The sequence below is a fragment of the Protopterus annectens genome, chromosome 2.part2 (assembly GCF_019279795.1).
Source record: "Protopterus annectens isolate FY-2018-M chromosome 2.part2, PAN1.0, whole genome shotgun sequence".
NCBI classification, from domain to species: domain Eukaryota; kingdom Metazoa; phylum Chordata; order Ceratodontiformes; family Protopteridae; genus Protopterus; species Protopterus annectens.
The window spans coordinates 1,147,456,966-1,147,472,952 of NC_056730.1; the positions used below are offsets into that span (position 1 = coordinate 1,147,456,966).

General features: G+C 41.9%; 1 protein-coding gene across 1 annotated transcript in view; it reads left to right on the forward strand.

Annotated features, from left to right (window-relative positions):
• CCHR2.PART2H9orf85 (chromosome chr2.part2 C9orf85 homolog) overlaps positions 1-15,987 on the forward strand; it is a gene marked incomplete at its 3' end in the record, with an annotated part of 415,323 nt that overhangs the window by 201,755 nt on the left and 197,581 nt on the right. Inside the window, exon 2 of the mRNA XM_044064395.1 lies at positions 2,115-2,221. Within this exon, the coding sequence (XP_043920330.1) occupies positions 2,115-2,221 (107 nt within the window). The remainder of the gene's footprint in view (positions 1-2,114; positions 2,222-15,987) is intronic.

Here is a 15,987-nt window from a genome sequence, read left to right on the forward strand (position 1 = left end):
TCTCTTTACAGTTGATGCTTATTTATTAACTCATTATTTGTATTTTTAAACATTCTGAAGAAATCCAGTACATTTAAACCTGGATGAAAGCGCTAATTATTGGCTCTCGGACTTTTATTTGAATTTTTATTTTTATTTGTTTTCTTCTAGTTATTTATATATATATATATATATATATATATATATATATATATATATATGTGTGTGTGTGTATGTATATGTATATATGTATATATGTATATATATATATATATACAAGCAGTTTTATGTATATATATATATAGTTCCACTTTAAATCCTCGAATGTTCAAAACATCGTTCTGATCGAGACCAGAACATCGATGTTCAAAACATCGAAGGTTTAAAGTGGAAGTGCCAGGTAAGTGAAAATGTAGAATTGTGGGTGTGTATGCAGGGCAGCAAGGTGCCCTGCATGTTGTGTGTGTGTGCCATCTGAGTGTTGGCATTGCAGGTAGGGTACGAGAAATCTCCCATTTAGTGCTACCATATATAGCGGTAAAAGGGAGATTTCCCTTACCCCACTGTACTGCAGTCTCGGAGTTGGAATGGAGGGGTGTGGCGATGCCCCCCTGAATAACATAGTTTTTGTAATTTATTTGGTGTTTGTGTGGTGCATTTTGAAACTTAGATGTTCTGAACATCGATTCTCTGGTCTCGATGATCAGAACGTTGATGTTCTGAACATTCGGCTGATTCAAAGTGAATATATATATATATATATATATATATATATATATATATGTGTGTGTGTGTATGTATATGTATATATATATATATATATATATATATATATATATATATATATATGTATGTGTATGTGTATGTATATATATATATATATATATATATATATATATATATATATATATATATGGGTCTACTTCACATGGTCGACAGTTCATTTGATCGACTGTTATTTGGTCGACAATTCATTTGATCGACAAGCAGTTTTATGTGGGGGGCTTTGCCCCCCACACCCCCCCAATGTGGGGGGCTGTGCCCCCCACACCGCCCCTAGCTATATATATCAACTCTAGGGTCTAACAACATTGGGGAGGGGGGCAAATCTGCCTGCCGACCATATGAATTGTCGACCAAATAAAAGTCTATCAAATGAACTGTCGACCATGTGACATATATATATATATATATATATATATATATATATATATATATATGTGTGTGTGTGTATGTATGATGTGTGTGTGTATAATAGATCGGCTGTCATTTGGATAGAGGGGAGAGATGTTAAGGGGCACCAAGTACAAGTGCTGCTTATAGGACTAACTAGAGTAAATGGCTTTCATTGAATGGATGTGGACAGAGTATATTCGTAGGATTTAAGAGTAGCAGATGGTTCTTTGCAAGAAAAGCTGGCAAGAAAAGCTGGATTTGGAGGTTAGGAGCATGTAGGCAAATATGTTTTAAGTGTCACTTGGTAAATAAGAAAGTGTTCGTACAACAGAATTGAATCTTTCTGCCTGTAGTTACATAGCATTCCATACTTCATTCTCAGATTTATTAGCTTAATTCTGTTCAAGGTCACAGGGAAGGTGGACCTTATCCCAGCATTTGGTGAGCAGTAGGTAAAATGTACTTAAACGTCCATTCTTCATTTTTATTTTAGAGTGTCTGATGTCCTAGATGGGTCTACATTTCAGAAAATTATACATGTTCTTGTAATGAAAGTTCACCCTTTTAATTTTTTAAATCATTAAGTAAAACTGCAGGAAAAATGTTTTAAAATTAAAAACACTCATGACTCACTTTAAAATCATCATTTCTAATTTTATTTCTCTGCATTGTGTAATAGTTTTGTTTGAGTCATAGCTACTGTAGCGTCCGTGTTTCAACATTCTAGGTGAAAGTCATGCCTCTTTATCACCTTGCTTAAGCTTGAACTACCTTCTGTCTGTGCAAACCATATTTACACAACATGTTGATGAACCATAACCACACCCAAGTTTTCTTTAATAGTTTTACTGAAGATCAGAGAATATTTGTATACTTTAAAACTATAGCACTTAATTAAATGAAAAAAATCAGGATACTTTGAGGGAATGTGAAATTAACTTTTTGTTTGTATATTTTAGAAACTCAATACTAAAGTTCATGATGGAGTTTGTCAACGGTGTAAGGACATACTGGAATGGAAAATTAAATATAATAAGTACAAGCTGCTTACAAAGCCTAAGAAATGGTAAGTCTGCTAATTTGAGGCTTCTCTGAACATACATTTTAAAATAAGATTTTCTGTAAACCACAGTGTCCTAAGCAGCATAATGGAGCCATCTATGTAAAATGTATTTGGCAGTCATAAATTACTGTAGTCATAAATTACTGTATTAAAATGACAAATCTGAAGTAGTTTACTTCATTTAGCCTTCAACCTGTGGGTTTCCGATCCACATCGGATCTGACACGGACGCATTTTCCAGCTATGGATCCGAGCTCCAGACTCCTCCCCTTACCCATAATGCCCCCCTTGTCTCCCTTCTCCCTTCAGATCTTGTTTGCCACCATCATGGTTACAAGCATGGGTTCTGAGCTCCAGCTAGTAGGTCCTATCTTATTTCTTCGTATTTTTCTTCCTTATATCTTTTCTTTCCTTTCTGCGTCGGAGAAAAAAAAAAGCTTTCACCTCTTTTCCTCTTTCCCTATCTAGAGACTGTGTGTGTGTGTTTGTGTGTGTGTTTGTGTGTGTGTGTGTGTGTGTTTGTGTTTGTGTGTTTGTGTGTTTGTGTGTTTGTGTGTTTGTGTGTTTGTGTGTTTGTGTGTTTGTGTGTTTGTGTGTTTGTGTGTTTGTGTGTTTGTGTGTTTGTGTGTGTGTGTGTGTGTGTGTGTGTGTGTGTGTGTGTGTTTGTGTGAGCCTGATATGGAGATGGCAGAAGCCTCTAAGGCAGGCTTTGGCCATAAGCTGTCTCAGTTGGATGGCCACATTCTGTGCGTGGTTTGCCTAGGTGCAGGTCACCTTAAGTTTCCCTGTCTTATTTGCATTGGCTACAACCCCAGGGCACTTAAGGACAGGCGGGACAAACTTATCCTAAAGGGTTTGCTCCCCTCTTCAGGGACTACATTCCCTTCTTCCCCCACAGGGGTAGCAGCGGCTGCTGCATTTAGTTCCCCTTCCCTGACCTCGGGGGACTCAAGCTCTTACCAAGAGGTTCGGGGAATGGGATAAGTCTAAGAAAGACCAGTCACGCAAGTGGTCCCCTGACCGCTGTTCGCAGGTAGGTCCGCCACCTAGGCCTGGGTCTCCTCGGTTGCATTTACTCAGTTTCTCCCCCGAGCCCAAGGAGACTCGTAGCCAGTTCCAAGCTAGGTCTTCTCCCCACCGGCGCACTCGTCCAGTTTTGGTGGCGGCCTCCCTCTCCGCCCAGAGTCTCAGTGAAGCGGAGATGGACAAGATGATGATCCGCACTCAAATCCAGATGGGGGTCTTGCCGGCGCCCTCTCCCTCTGGAGGGAGTTCCTTGCAACTTTTTTTCTGATCAGTAATGCCTTCTCTGATCTGACCAGCAGTTGTGGAGGTTTTGGATCCGAGGACCCTCTGGGGTGAGGTTTTGGTGCTGATGGTACCATGTACCTTGATGCCGGCTGTTGCCTTAAGCTTGTCTGATCCAATCTAGTCAGATCCGAGCTCTCAGAGCCGTAGCCTTGGGGTCTGATCCAAGGGGGTGCTCTTTGCTCCAAGCGCTTTGGAGCGGAGTATTCCATTTGGTATCTCTGCTCCTGGAGGCTTGGCTCCGACTCTGTCTTGTCAGGTCATGGGGGAGGTGGCCACCGCCGGTATGTCCTAGGAGGTTCATCCCCCCTCAGCATTCAACGTGGTGGAAAGGGTTCTCATGGTGTTGAGGCCTCTTGCCATCTCGTTCTCTGACTCTGTCCAGACCCCCTTGGCTCATGCTGCGGTTGCGACTCTTTTGCCATCTCAGGGACAGCCTGTGTTCACTGTGCCTCAGGAAGTTCTGTTGCTGGAACAACAAGAGGTTTGTGAGTCCCTCTGAGGAGGTACCCCACAAACATATGTGTAAGAGGAGGCACTTGGACTCTCCTCCAAAATCCCTCACAGAAGACACAGACTTGGATGAAGTGGAAGGTTCACCAAGGTCACCCCCCGGAAGATGTCTCCTTTGGAGACATCATGGAGCGCCTCCACCAGATGGGGGGGGGGGTTCAGCCCAAAAACTGACCTCAGACAAGTCTGTGTTCCAGGAGGCATTCTGCTCAGGCTCATCTACCTCTTGGGTGTTGCCTCATGGATCTGATAACATCTAGGGCATGGAAGGAGGCTGACACCATAGAGCCCATTCCCAAGCACCCTGACAAAGTGTTGAGCCCCCCCGTCAGGACACATTGGAACAAGGGGTACCCAGTAGATACGATGATGGTGGCAGCCGCCACCAAGAAGGAGCTGACAGGAGAGCTCCGTGGTTCATCCCCCTGATCAAGAATCAAGAACGATGGACCATTTTGGGAAGCAAGTATATACTTCAGTGACCTTCTCTGTGAGGGAGCTGAACTATATGGTACACGTCATTGGACTCCAGAGAGATCTAGTGAAGGAAATCACGGAGTCTACCCCAGAGTCCATGTTGGCGGAGGGCAAAAAGACGTTCACTCAAATGGCCACTCTCAAAGTGATTGCTCTCTCATGCCACGGAGGGAGCTGCAAGGGCGGCGTCATGCCTGGCTACAGTTGTCAGTTTCAGAGCCCTTCAAGGTGTCTTTCCAGTGCCCCTTATGATGGTTCTTCTCTCTTCGGGAAATCGGTGAAAGACACTGGTCCAGAGCAAGAAGGACAGGAAGGACACTGTCTGCCATTGGAATCTGCTTCTCGTCTCCTCAAAGATTATTTTCCGGGAATCAGTGAGGAATGAAAAAGATATGGTTCCAGAAGTCTCGGGCATTTTCCTGGGATGCTTCAGACTCTCCATCCCCCAGAGGCAGAGGGGGTCCTAGAAATTCCGGGTCCCGAGAATCTTTCTGTGAGACACCCAGGCAGCAGCCTCGCAGGGTTGCCATACTGCTAATCTCTGGAGGCAGTCTGGAGTCATCTGTCGCTTCACCCAAAGGCATGGGAGTCCAGTACAAGAGATTGCCGGATGTTGCGAATCATATCCAGAGGATATTTTCTTCCATTCAAGGATCATCCCCATTCGAACAAGCTCCTCCCAGATGTCCCACCCGCACAGTGGGAGAAGGCAGCGCTAGAAATAGGGACACTGCTGAAGAAATGAGAAATCCAGCCGGTCACCCCAGACCAGTCCGGTCCGTTGATTCCAGGTTCTTTTTAGTGCCAAAGAAAATGGGGGACCTTAGACCAATCTTGGATCTGACCACATTGAACCTGTCCGTAACCAAGGCAAATTTCCCGATAGTCACTCTTCAAGCTATCCTGCTCTTTCTGCAGGCCAAAGACTGAATGTGCTCGATCGATCTCCAGGATGCGTACTACCACATCAAAATTAATAGGTGCTCCCAGAGGTTTTTTCCCTTCCTGCTGGGAGCCAATCACTGTCATTTCAGAGCCTTCCCTTTGGTCTCACGACAGACCCCAGGGTGTTTACCAAGGTGATGGTGGTTGTAGCGGCTCACCTGAGGCTCCAGGGTATTCAGGTCTTTCCGTACCTGGACAGTTGGCTCTTTGCTGCCCCTTCAGAGCGTCTACTGTACCAAGCCAAGGATTACTTCATTCGATTAGTGAGCAAACTGGGTATTACCATCAATCTGAACAAATCTTCTCTAGCTCCGGTCCAGATACTGGATTTTATCGGGGTGCATTTAGACACTTCAAATGAGGGTTTTCCTCCTCCTGGACAGAATACACAGTCTAAGATTACTGGTGTTACAAATTCTTTATGCTCAAGTGTCTACACCCGAAGCACTTCTAAGGGCATTGGGCTCCATGGTGGCCTCGATCAGTCTCTTGCCAATGGCTCGACTTCATATGAGAGTTCTTCAGTGCCCCTTGCAGTTCATTGGTCCCTGTTGGACTTCCCTCTATCCTTTCCAGTGAGAATCTTAAGAGTATGCAAGGTCTCCCTTCGGTAGTGGATTCAGTCCCCAGATCTCCTCAAGGGATGCTCCATTCACCCTTTCCCAAAACCATGATGACCACAGACTCCTCCCAGCTAGCCTGGAGGGGGCACTGCTTGGGTAGGACCAAGGCACATAGTCCCCCTCAAAGACCAATTTGCATTTCAGTGTTTTAGAGATGAGGGCGGTCCTTCTTGCGTTGCAGGCATTTCATGCTCATCTTCCTCTAGGGACGATTGCTATTCATACATACTATGCCAGCGGTGTGGTACATAAACTAACAAGGGGGAACCAGATCTTATCCCCTCTGTCGAGAAGCCATGAGAGTGTGGGAATGGGCGATCTCCAGTCTCTAGTAGCAATGCACATTCCGGGGCGGTCCAACATTCTAGCAGACAGGCTCAGCAGATCTATCCTGATTCCTTATGAGTGGTCTCTGAATCCTTCAGTAGTAGATCAGATTTTTCTAAAGTGAGGTCAGCCTTGCTGCAATCTCTTCTCATCTTCCAATATGAAATGCAGCGTGTTTTTCACTCTGAACCCCACCGGAGGTGGAAGCCCCCAGAGGCACTCTGGTTCATGCTTGGCCTGCCGGTCTCCTCTATGCTTATTCACCGCTTCCTCTTGTGTCAAAGTTTCTTCAGAAAGCTGGGCAGCACTGTGATCCTCATCGCCCCATTCTGTCCTCGCCAGGTATGGTTCCCCTCACTGTGGTCTCATTTAGTTGTTCCTCTATGGACGTTTGATCCAATTCTGGATCTTCTTTCTCATTCCTCAGGGATCCCTCACCCAGATCTGGACAATCTGAAGTTCATGGCTTGGCTATTCCAGTTCCCATGATTATCAGAACTCCCAGATTGTCATCCCCTGTAAAGTCCGTTTTGGTAGTGGCTCACAAATCCTCCATCAGAAAGTTGTATCGTAGTAAATTGAGGCGTTTCTCCATATGGCCCACTCAGCGGGCGTTGGACCCTTTCACGGCACCTCTTTCAGCAGTCTTAGATTTTCTGGCAACCATCTTTCATCAGGGTGCTAGTTCCTCTACAGCTGAAGTGCAACTAGCAGCTATTTCTAATTTCCATGTGGGGATGACTATGTCTTCCTTGGCTTCTTCCAAACTTTGTAAGACCTTTCTTAAAGGTGCTTTTCTTCTTAGACCTCCAGTTAAGGACCCTACGTGTTCGTGGGATCTTACCTTAGTGTTACAGACATTGGTTTCTGCACCCTTCGAACCTGAAGCTTCAGTTGATTTGCAGTTTTTAACATGGAAAACTGCTTTCTTGGTAACTATTACCTCAGCCAGAAGTGTCAGAGCTTCAGCTCTTTCTATTAAGGTGCCTTACATGATCTTTCACAAAGACAAGAGTGTCGCTGAGCAGTAATCCATCTTTCCTTTTTAAGGTGGCCTTGGGAGGCCACCTTTAATCAGATTATCAATTTACCATTTTTTCCCCCAACTTCCAGAACAAAGGGGAATACAAGCTGCACCTGCTTGATGTCCATAGACAACTAAGATTTTATTTGCACAGGATGAAACCTTTTCGTAAGTCTGATCAACTGTTAGTGTCTTATGCTAAACCCTTCTTAGGCAAGCCAATTTTCAAGGTAACAATTTTTTCGCTGGATTTCCCTGTGCATTGCTTGAGCCTATGCTGTGAAAGGTAGGTCTCTGCCAGGACAAGTGAAAGCACATTCCACCCGATCTATGGCTATGTCAGCTGCCTTCTGGTCTATGGACGATATCTGCTCGGCAGCTACATGGTCCTCATCTCATACCTTCATGTTACATTACAAGCTGGACATGGTGTCTAGGAGCAGAGCATCCTTTGGCTCTGCAGTGCTCCAGAATATCCTTCCATGAGGGCCACCCAGACGTTTTTGGTAGCTGGGACTCTGTCCCACAGGTTGAAGACCAGATGAAGTAAACTACTTCAGATAAAGAAGTTATGCACTCACCATAACGTTCCATCTGAGTAGCTGTACTTTGTCTTCAACCGCCCCTCCCCTTGACCTTATCATTGGTGCAATTTGCATTTAGCTTTGCATAAATTGTGTGCCGCTTGACTCAGTCTAGGCCTGAGTGTGTCATGGAGATTCTTTGTTATGATGAGGTAATATTGGGTCAGGTATCTGATACCTCTTAGGCAGCAAACTCAATCTGAAAGGAGAAGGGAGACAATGGGGCATTATGGGTAAGGGGAGGAGTCTGGAGCTTGGATCCATAGCTGGAAAATGCGCCCATGTCAGATCCGATGTGAATCCGAAGCCCACAGGTTGAAGACAAATGAAGTACACCTACTCAAATGGAATGTTATGGTGAGTTCTTAACTTCTTTTTTTGCAAGACATACTGTACAAAAAATAATATAAAACAGTTGCTTCAAAGGTATTAAAAGAATGGTTCTCTCTTTAAATATTGTCATTCAAAATGCCAGGGAAAAAAAAAAAAAAAGACAAAGCACAGAAGAGCGAATCTCAAGATCACCCCCCCTGGAACTTGTATATTTGTGTGTGTGTGTGTGTGTGTGTGTGTGTGTGTGTGTGTGTGTGTGTGTGTGTGTGTGTGTGTGTGTGTGTGTGTGTGTATATTTGTATATATTTATATATATATATATATATATATATATATATATATATATATATTTATATATATATATATATATATTTATTTATATATATATATATTTATTTTATATATATATATATATATATATATATATATATATATATTTATTTATATATATATATATATTTATTTATATATATATATATATATATATATATATATTTATATATATATATATATATATATATATATATTATATATATATATATATATATATATATATATTTATATATATATATATATATATATATATATATATATATATATATTATATATATATATATATATATATATATATATATATATATATATATATATATATATATATATATATATATATTTATTTATATATATATATATATATATATATATATATATATATATATATATATATTTATTTATATATATATATATATATATATTTATTTATATATATATATATATATATATATATTTATACACACACACCAACATACCAACTCTGATATCGCCATACCTCTGAGAAAAGCAAATACAGTATTCCGAGAAATGGCATCTCAGACTTAAAGTCCAATCTTTTGGCCATTCACTCTCTGTATTTCAGGACTTGCTCTGTTAGGTCCTAACATTTCAACTGGTTACCTAAAAGCCAAGAACTTGTGATAGTCAGTGGGGTCACCTTCTGCTGCTTAGCAACTGGTGAAAAATATCTTGGTACCCAGTTTTGTGGGAGACTCCCCGTCATAACCCACATGGAATACTGTGAAACTCAGTTCAAGGGTATGAGCATTGCAAGAGTCTCCAGTTACTTTTTATGACTTTGTATAGCCAGATATTCTACTTGCAGGAAGGTGTCTACATTCAGTATTGAAAGAATACTGTAGCATCCCAAGCCTGTGAAATGCCCATGTCGGTGTCAGTACCAAATCTGAACCATTACCAGCTATTCTGCTTTGGGGCCTTCACACAGTGTCATTAGCTGGCATTAATTGCTTATTTCTAACTGAAACTGGCCTAAAAGATCCAATATTTATATCATAAATTCCAAGGCAAAGTCTTAAAGCAATTCTAACATTTCTTAATTGTCATAAAATATTTGAAAAGAGGAACTTGTGAATCTAACATTAAATTCTGAAATGAGACCTAGCCAAAGGTTGTAGCAAACGTGCTTTCAGAAAATTTTTGTACAAACCACAACAAGCTAAACAACATGTCAGTGTTCTACAGAGACAAGGGGAGACTTCATATAACTACAGATCTGGTAAGTATTGCAACAGGCAAAACTAAAATCTCAAAATTCCAGACAACACACCTGGTGGTTTTCTACATGTGTTTATCAAAATATTATTATGTGGATACATCCATGACATACACCCGGGTTGCAGAGGCACCAGTACAAGTAGATGAGGAGAGACATCAGACCTAAATAACTTTAGACCCATCGGCCTGACTGATGTTCTGTCTAAAATCATGGAGAGAAATCTAATGGATTATATCCAAAATGACACAGAGGACCTGCTTCCGTTAGATATGCAACAGTCTGATGTTGTTTTTTCTCTACTTCAACAACTGGGTATATGATATGCTATCAGATTGGAGGCCAGCAATTCAGAATTTGACTTCAAGGCACAAGCCGCTCCTGTCCCACTGTGCACCAGTAGCCATTCTACCCTCAGATCTCATTTGCAGTGCTACACGATGGATGTATTCTCCAGGGTTGTGAATTTTTATTTATAAGTGACTCTTAATAACCTTTTACTCAATTTTTTCCTTACTGTCCCATCCTACCCCTTGAGGTATGTCTTCTGGTTAAATAAAGTTAATTATCTGTTAAGTTTTAGTATTTAGTAGTTAGAAGCAGTAGCATTGTCGTCTGCGAGTAAGGTGTTTTTTTTCTCTGAGACTTCTTTTAGTCCTTTCTTACTGTGCTTAGACCCATTGGATTGCTTTTGTGCAAAGCTTTCCCTCCATTTTACTGGCAACAGTTTATCTTGTGTGTGTCATGGCTGACAGGGTTTTAAAGTATGTGGCCTATGCCAGTAAAATCCTACCACAGAATCCAAATGACAAGTATGCTATTCGACGCACCTAAAGGAAGTGTGTAAAATCTGCAGTTATTTTTGGTCTACCGCATTATTTGATCATTGCTCCAAGTTGGTTTTGAAGGGCCTTCTCCTTACCCAAGTAGGAGATTTGACACATTCTTTATCTGTGCTCTCCCTTCCAAGAAGATTTCTGATAGTATGAAGAAGGGCAGACCCAGGGAGAAGGACAGACCCAGCGATTCCTCTAAGGCTAGAACTAGAGAGAGTCCAAAAAATATCTTCAGATCCTTCTACCTTTCAAGCACCTGCCTTGAAGGACCCTTGGCACTTGAATTTTGCAGTTCCCCGTTGGCCTTGTGGTTGGATCATGTTCATATATGATCTCCTGCTGCCCCCATTACACCATAGCTGATGTATTCACCGGGATGGTTTTCTTATAGGATTCTATCTCCAACTGTCCCCAGTCCTCCAGATGGTCCTCAGTGGCTTCTTCTAGATCACTGTGCTCCTCTGAGTTTGTTCAAGGCAGATTTGGATAAGGTTATGAGGACCTTTCTAAAGGCCCAAATTTAGTTAAGGATTCTTCCTACCCTCTTTCCACTACTGTGACCCTGCTTTTCCATACCCATTTTTCTTTTCTCTGATCCAGTTGTTGGATCCAGCAACCTTGGAACCAGGTGCTGCCCACCATGCTGGAGCGGGCAACATAGGTTACTTCAACTCTAAAAATTTTTTTATCTTGCTCTACTGCGACTTCAGAACTGAAATGCTCCTGGAGTCACAGGTTTGATGTCGAGGGTTCAGGGTCATCTCAGAGTTTTCGTAGCCTTACCTGCCTCTCAGAGCCTTAGCCTTTGACATCTGGACAACAGCTTCCATCTCTGATCCAGCTGGATGACATCTTGGAAGACTTTTTTTTCAGAGCCTTGGGATCTAAGGAGGTCATCTTTGTGCCCAGCTTTGGAATTGACATTTGAAAATATTCTCTCCTATTCAAGAGAGGGGGTGACCACTCTGCCTCAGATCCATTCTTCTCCCACTGTTTCTGGAATTTCAGTGCGACATCATCAGAGTTCCTTCTCATGCAACCAGAAGTGTGGAAAACATTTTTTGTTCCAGAAATCCCATAGTTTTCCAAGGACACTTCTGGCCACAGGGCACTCTTGGGTGGGCTTTATTGGATATCATCCAGGACACTCATACAAACAGGCAGGCATCTCTGTCTCTTCAGGCTTCTCAAGACCTGCACTGTCAGAGCCTACCAGCCTATCTGATTTCTTCGACCTTTAGAATCCATGGCAATTACTGATGCTCTTGTCACACACACCAGGTTTTACACAAGTACTTCAGTGGACACCTTCTGTTCAGTGATGCTCCATCTCCGTCAATGCAGCATCCCATCAAGCTTACCAGGATTTACAGACCTATCTTATGGGGGATGACTTTCCCAATGACCACTCTGGGGATGCCCCTTTGTCTTTCGTGATAGCTGTATGGATGGGCAACATATCTGTGGCATGGTACATCAACAAACAAGGTAGAACCCAGTCATACTCCTTATGTTGAGGGGCCACAAGGACATAGTAGTGAGCAATGTCTGCCAGTGCTTTCTTGTTGTAATGCATATGCTGGGTAAGCCCAATACCTTAGTCAACAATTTGAACAAGACAATTTTCCTGTCACAAGTGGCCCCCTCAATCAGTGGCCTTACAATATTTCCAGCTGCTGGAGCCAGCCCTGCTGCAGTCTGTTTACAACCCTGACCAACACCAAGTGCAGCAATTTTTTATTTATTTTTTCTGCTCTGATCTCTCTTGGGAGATGGTCTTCAAGGGATGCTATATTTCATATGTACATGCTTGGCCCCACAGGGCTCCTTTAGGGTTACCCACACAATCTACTCTGTCACATTTCTTCAGAAAGCAATGTGGTATGAGGCAAAAGTTATTTCCTCATGCCCCCTCTTGGCCCTGGCAGGTTTGGTTCACCTTCCTTTGGCCTTTTCTAGTTTACCATCCCTTCTCTCTGAATCCCCTTCCAGATCTGATTTTCTCATCCTCTAGCAAGCCTCACCCAGACAGCAAATTCCTTAGTCTGATACTTTTTCTCCACTTCCAGTGATGGCCATAAATCCCAGGCTTTCTCCCAGAGTTGTGCAGATTCTCACCACTTAACAAAAACCCTCCACTAGGAAGACCTCCAGGAATATGTGGAAAAGGTTCATTATCTGGGTTAATTGTAAAGGTTTGGATCCATTTTCTGCTTCTCTGTCATCTGTTTTGGATTTTCTGGTGGGTCTCTCCGATGCAAGGTATAGTTATTTTATGGTTAAAGTACAGTTGGCTGCCATTTGTAATTTTCACATGGGAGAAGCTGCATGCTTCTATTTCTTTCTTGAGGCTCTCAAAATCTTTAAGAGGTACTTTTCCCCTTACAAACCCTTTTCTTTCTTGTGACTTCACTTTTTTTGTTACAGGACCTTGACAGTGTGCCATCAGCTTTGGCAGATTTAAAATTTCTATCTTGGAAGACATTATTTTTTTAGCTGTAACTTCAGCCAGGAGAATTTCAGAATTGCATGCCTTGTCTTGCAAACCCCTGTATTTGATGTTTCATAAGGACAGGGTTTCCCCTGAAGACTAATCCACCCTTTGTTCCTGAGGTAATATGTGTGAGTAACTTTTAAAATAGGCTATACAGTCTGTTGGTTTTCTTTCCAAATTTTTCAAGTAAAGGAAAAGATCTCCTTCATTGCTTAGACATTAATTGCCTGGTTTAGTTTTATTTGGACTGTACAAAAGACTTCAGTAAAAGTGATAAATTTTTCATTTGTTGGCCAGAATGCAAAAGTTTTTGGGACACACTGTATATCTGCTGGAGCACAAAAGTGCTGGCATAAAAGGGGACATGTGGCTGGCAAAATTCAGAACTTTCTTGTCGTTTTAAGTGTTCAATCAGATGCTGTGCACTGTGACTTTAGTTTTGACAGCTGGCTTGTATGTCAGCTTTGTGTACAGCTAAGTACCTGTCTGGGGACCTTCCTTTTATTTTTGCTTAAAAGTTGTAGTAAATTCATTTATTTTTTGTCTAGTAGAAAGGGAAATGTATCTGTGGTCGGCAAATTGTTTACAAGGATTCCCATACGGTCTCTCTCTTTTGTTTGGGGGAACCACGCAACAGCTGTTTGAGAGATTTGTCTTTCCTTCACCCACTAAAATTATTTGCTTTTAGCTTAGAACTTTTAACATATTTATAGAGAACAAACACTAGAATACTATGAGGAACCATGCCTGAATGCCTTCACCCAGTCCCCATATTGCTACTGAGTCTTTTCCGTTGGGCATCCTCTGTTAGGTAAAGAAAAAGAAAACCACTAAAGAAGATCCTGAAGCTACCCTTACTTTGTCCCATCTTTCCAGGTCAGAGATGTCCCTGATCCCTCTGGTATTGATCTCTGGGATGCCACTTAGATTCAGGAATCAGCCACATCCACCAAGACTGGACACACGTACAGGAGAAGGGAGTGGGTTCCCTTGTGGCGGTTCAGACATTCGATATGTCTAAATAATTGAGCTAGATACACCAAGGAAAATTTATCAAAAAAACACTCGCCTTTCCCAGGTTCATAGGTAAATACTAGGCTAGCTGCCTTAGTGAGCCATGTTGATATGTGAAAATAACTGGGATTATACCATAGATAATTTGAAGGGACCTATGCATGGGCTAAAGCATTTAGAAGCTGCCTCTGTCCATTAGTACAGGTCCTGGAGGAAATTTTCTATTTCCCATTCATAGATACAAGTTGCACTTGAATATGGACAGGGATAAACTTGTTTTATGTGGTTGGAGAGTCCATTCCAGAGCAGTGGTATTCTCTTTGAGATGCACCTGTCCTTCCAAACCATTGTGTTGATGTTGCAGAACAGGTTTAGATCCAAAGACAAGTATTTTCTATGCCATTTGACTTGTTGATGTGGAGTAAAACAAATCGTATTGGGCTGGATGATGCCTTGTTTGCCAGACAAGTCCACTGTTAGCAGACTGTATGATACCGAGTGTAGTGACATGGCTTTGAGTAAGTCTATGTAGGACATGTTGTTTAGGCCTTGTATCCTATTCATAAGGCATCTGTCTAGGCATTACAGTTGCATATGTCTGGACAGGTACATGCCAAATAATCACTTTATTCAACAAAAGGACTAATGAGGGTTAAGTAAAGGGGACAGTGACATTCCTATATCTGGACACATTTCTTTGTTTATAAGCTATAAAATATAGAGGGAATTGTTTTACAATAATTGCAAGTGTTGGTTAAAAGTTTGGTCACTGCCCACATAAGTTCCCAAATCCCAAAATGTGTCAGCTCTTATGGGTGTATTGTTAATATCCTAGTTCCCTGGGATAGATGACTTTCCAAAAATACATTATTATATCCTTTGAGATTTAGTTTCAGTCCAGGATTTTGGCAACAGTTACTTATTTGGGACAAACCTTCTTGCAGGATGATTAAGTCATTTAAGGAATCAGTGACTGCTCCTAGCTTGCAGTCATCTGCAAACCTAGTTGGCCAGAGCCCTTTGGCATTAGCTTTTATTTCAGAAAAGTAGTTGCCAAACAGGAGAGTTCCCAGCACTGAATCCTGGGGGACTCCACTGGTGAGTGGTCATCCTGCTTAGGTAACTTCCTCTATTTTGATTTCCTGTATCCTCTCTGTGAACTAGTTGGCCGTTCGGCAGCTGACATAAGGGTTTATTCCCAGATTTTGGGGATTTTCTACTATGCCTGAGTGTGGAATTGTGCCAAAAGCTTTAGTCACAGAGACCTTTTACCACTGTCCACTCCATCTAGTATAAATGGATCAAAAGATGAATAGAAAGGGGTTTTCAGTCCCTTCAGTCCTTCTCCTGTTGCCTCTCATTTTATGGAGAAAAGGTCCCCCTCTTTTGCGGAAGAGTCCCTTTCAGAATCAAAAGATGGAGGACTTGATCATGCGTCTTGGGTCTTCTGTTCTGCTCAGTTTGACTCTGAATCATAGGAAATAGTCTCTCCAGTTGAGAAAATATCTTTTTTAGACACTATCTAAAATGAAGCACTTCCTTCATGGGAAGGAAAAGAAATGTCAGAAACTCAAGAGGTATTGTGACTTCCTTCATGTAGATTCCCCAAAATTCTTAGCAATTCTTCCAGTGACTGGGGCCTAGGAGGATAGCTTCAGTCCTGCATGCCCCTCTGATGCCCAACATCCGGCACCCAAAAAGCCTGATGGGCTGTGGAAGGT